At 50.3% G+C, this 2,861-nt stretch overlaps 1 protein-coding gene across 1 annotated transcript; it reads left to right on the top strand.

Annotated features, from left to right (window-relative positions):
- Positions 1-889: 889 nt before the first annotated feature.
- On the top strand, positions 890-2,267 carry ETH_00016215 (uncharacterized protein; the record flags this gene model as incomplete). Its single annotated transcript, XM_013379060.1, has 2 exons — positions 890-1,841; positions 2,166-2,267. Coding segments are annotated over 2 exons (1,054 nt in total), but the record flags the coding sequence as incomplete, so codon positions are not given.
- Positions 2,268-2,861: the final 594 nt, after the last annotated feature.

The following is a 2,861-nucleotide window of genomic DNA, read 5'->3' as shown; positions in this document are numbered from 1 at the left end:
AACAGGGGCCCCTAGGGGCCCCTGTTGGGTCCTGGGAGCCCCCGCGTACTGTTTTGGTGGGGGGGCCCCTGCTGCTTTTTTCTGCCATTTTAGGATCAATTTGATGAAATTAAATGTTTAAATTTATTTTAAATTAAACATAAGTATTTTTAAAAAGAAATTTTGATTTTAAATGCAGAAAAAGACAGAAAGTGAGATTTCAAACGGACCAGATAGCCACTGCAGACCACCCCCCTGTCTTGCCACTCCAGGGCCCAAGACATCAACTCAAACCCTAAACCCCAAACCCTAAACCCTAAACCTTAATATCCAGGTGGCCCTTTAGTTGGTGCGTAGAACCTTTTAAAGGGCAGCACGGGGGCCCCCGCTGCTGTTGCTGCTGCTGCTGCTGCTGCGCTGCAGCAAGACGGGGGCCCCCCAGACGCCATCAGTTGCAATTTGTTTGTCTGAGTTAATTTTGAACTAAATTTGAATTAAATTTAAATTAATTAGACTAATTTAATTAATTTCGAATTAATTGAATTTATTTTCGGAAAACAAAGCCAATAAAGGACCCCAGAGCCTCAGCTGCGAGCCGCCGCCACGCGGGGCCCCCCAATGGCCTAGCGGGGCCCCTGCTGCTGCTGTTGCTGCTGCTGCTGCAACACGGTGTACGCACATTGGCAGGTGCTTAAGAGTCAAATAAGCCGGCACCGGCAAGCGTGCTGCTGCTGAACGAATTGCTGCTGCTGCTGCAGCAGAAGCTGCTGCAGCAAGAGCTGCTGCAGCAGATCTAGCAGCACCTGCGTCAATACCGACCATGTGCAGGCCAAAGAGGAAGTCCTGGCAGCAGCCGCTGCTGCTGCTGCTGTTGCTGCTGCTGCTGCTCCCTGCAGCAAACAGCCACACTATGATCCTTTCCACGAGGGCCCCCCAGACCTCTGCCCAAGCAGCAGCAACAGCAGCAGCAGCAGCAGCAAGACCTTGGAATCAACAAGGGGGGCCCCCCTGTGGGTTTCGAATGGCGTTTGTGGCTCCCCGGGGCCCCAAGGAATCAAAAGACAGGGGCCCTGCAGACCCGCAGCAGCAGCAGCAGCAGCAGCAGCAGCAGAGTGGCATGACCAAGGGTGTATGTACTGGCTCCAGCCCTTCTGAAGCATTGACAGCAGCTGCGGCGGCCCCCGCAGCAGCAACTGCAGCAGGAGAAGCAGCAGCAGCAGAAGCAGCAGCAGCAGAAGCAGCAGGAGAGTCAGCAGCAGCAGCAGCAGGGCCTCCAGTGCTTGTGGAATGCTTCTATGTCTCCGGCAGCAAACTGCTGGCAGCAAAAGAAGTCGAAATAATTTCTAAAAGGGTACTGGAGGCCCAGGGGGCCCCCCTTGGTGCTGCCTTTATTTTATCTGCTGCAGCTTTTGCTGCTGCATGCAAACAGTTTGCTGCTGAGGTGCAGCAGCTCTATGTCCAAGGCGGCTGGCTGCTGGCCACAGTCGAGCGAGTGCCCTCCCCAGCGCAGCAGCAGCAGCAGCAAGAGCAGCAGCACCAGCAGCAAGAGCAGCAGCAGCAGCAAGAGCAACAGCAGCAGCAGCAGCAAGAGCAGCAGCAGCAGCTGCTGCTGCGGGTGGAGTTCAGGGCTAAAGAGCCGCTGCTGGACTCTCCGCCGCTTGCTGTGGAGTTCGCATCGGCTGGGGCGGAGGAGCAGCAGCAGAAAGCAGCAGCAGCAGCAACAGCAGCAGCAGCAGCACCAGCAGCAGCGGCAGCAGCAGCAGGCAGGACTAGAAGCAAAACCCTTGAGTGGTTTCTGGGGCTCCAGGGAGGGGCCCCTTTTAGGTGGAATGCCCAGAGGTGGGAGGCCCTCCTCAGAAGTGGTAAACCTGCTGCTGCTGCTGCTGCTGCTGCTGTTGCTGCTGCTGCTGTTGCTGCTGCTGCTGTTGCTATTGTTGCAGCTGTCAGTGCTGCTGCTTTTGCTCCTTCTGCTGCTTCTGCTGCTCCTCCTCCTGTCGCGAGTGCTGCTTCTGCTGCTGCTGCTACTGCCCTCTCTATTTCTGCTGCTGCTGCTACTGCCGCTTTTGCTGCTGCTTCTGCTGCTGCTGCTGCTGCCCTTGCCACTTTTGCTGCTCTTTCTCCTTTTTTTGCTGCCACAACAACAACGGCAACAACAACAACTGCTGCTGCTGCTGCTGCTGCTGCAGGGCTGTTTGAGAGCGCGTCTGCTGCTGCAGCACTGCAGCAAAACGGCAGCGTGAAGCTGCTGCTGCAGCTAAAGGAAAGCCAGCGGCGCCGATTGTCTCCAGGTAAACTTTTATTTTTTTTAACTTTTATTTATTTTTTATTTCTTTTCTATTTCTTTTTTATTTCTTTTTCATTTCTCTTTTTATTCTTTTTATTTCTTTTTTAGTTCTTTTTTATTTACTTTTTAATTCTTTTATTAACTCTTTTTTATTTATTTTTTAATTGCTGTTTAATTCTTTAAGATTTAAAAATTCTTTTTTTCCTTCTTTAATGCTTTTTATTTTCTTTATTTGTCTCATTTTTGTCTTTCTATTTCTTTTTATTTATCAACAGCAGCAGCAGCAGCAGCAGCAGTTGTTGTTGATGTTGCTACTGCAGCTGCTGCTCTTGTCTTTTTACTTCCTTTTTATTTGTCTCTTTGTTTGTCTTCTATTTTTCTATTTTTATATTTTTGCCTTTTTCTGATTGGGGTTTTCTTGTTATGTCTCTCCTTAAGTTAATCCCCTACGCACAAACCCTAAACCCTATTTTGTGGTTTAGTAGTAAACTGCCGAGGGTTTATTTAGGGTTTAGAATTCAGGCTTTAGGGCTTAGGGTTTAGGGTTTAGGATTCACGGTTCACAGTTCACGGTTCAGGGTTTAGGGTTTAGGGTTTA

The sequence above is a fragment of the Eimeria tenella genome, genomic scaffold (genome assembly GCF_000499545.2).
Source record: "Eimeria tenella Houghton genomic scaffold, Eth_scaff1370, whole genome shotgun sequence".
Taxonomy (NCBI): Eukaryota; Apicomplexa; class Conoidasida; order Eucoccidiorida; family Eimeriidae; genus Eimeria; species Eimeria tenella.
This window is presented reverse-complemented; position numbering and strand designations above follow the sequence as displayed.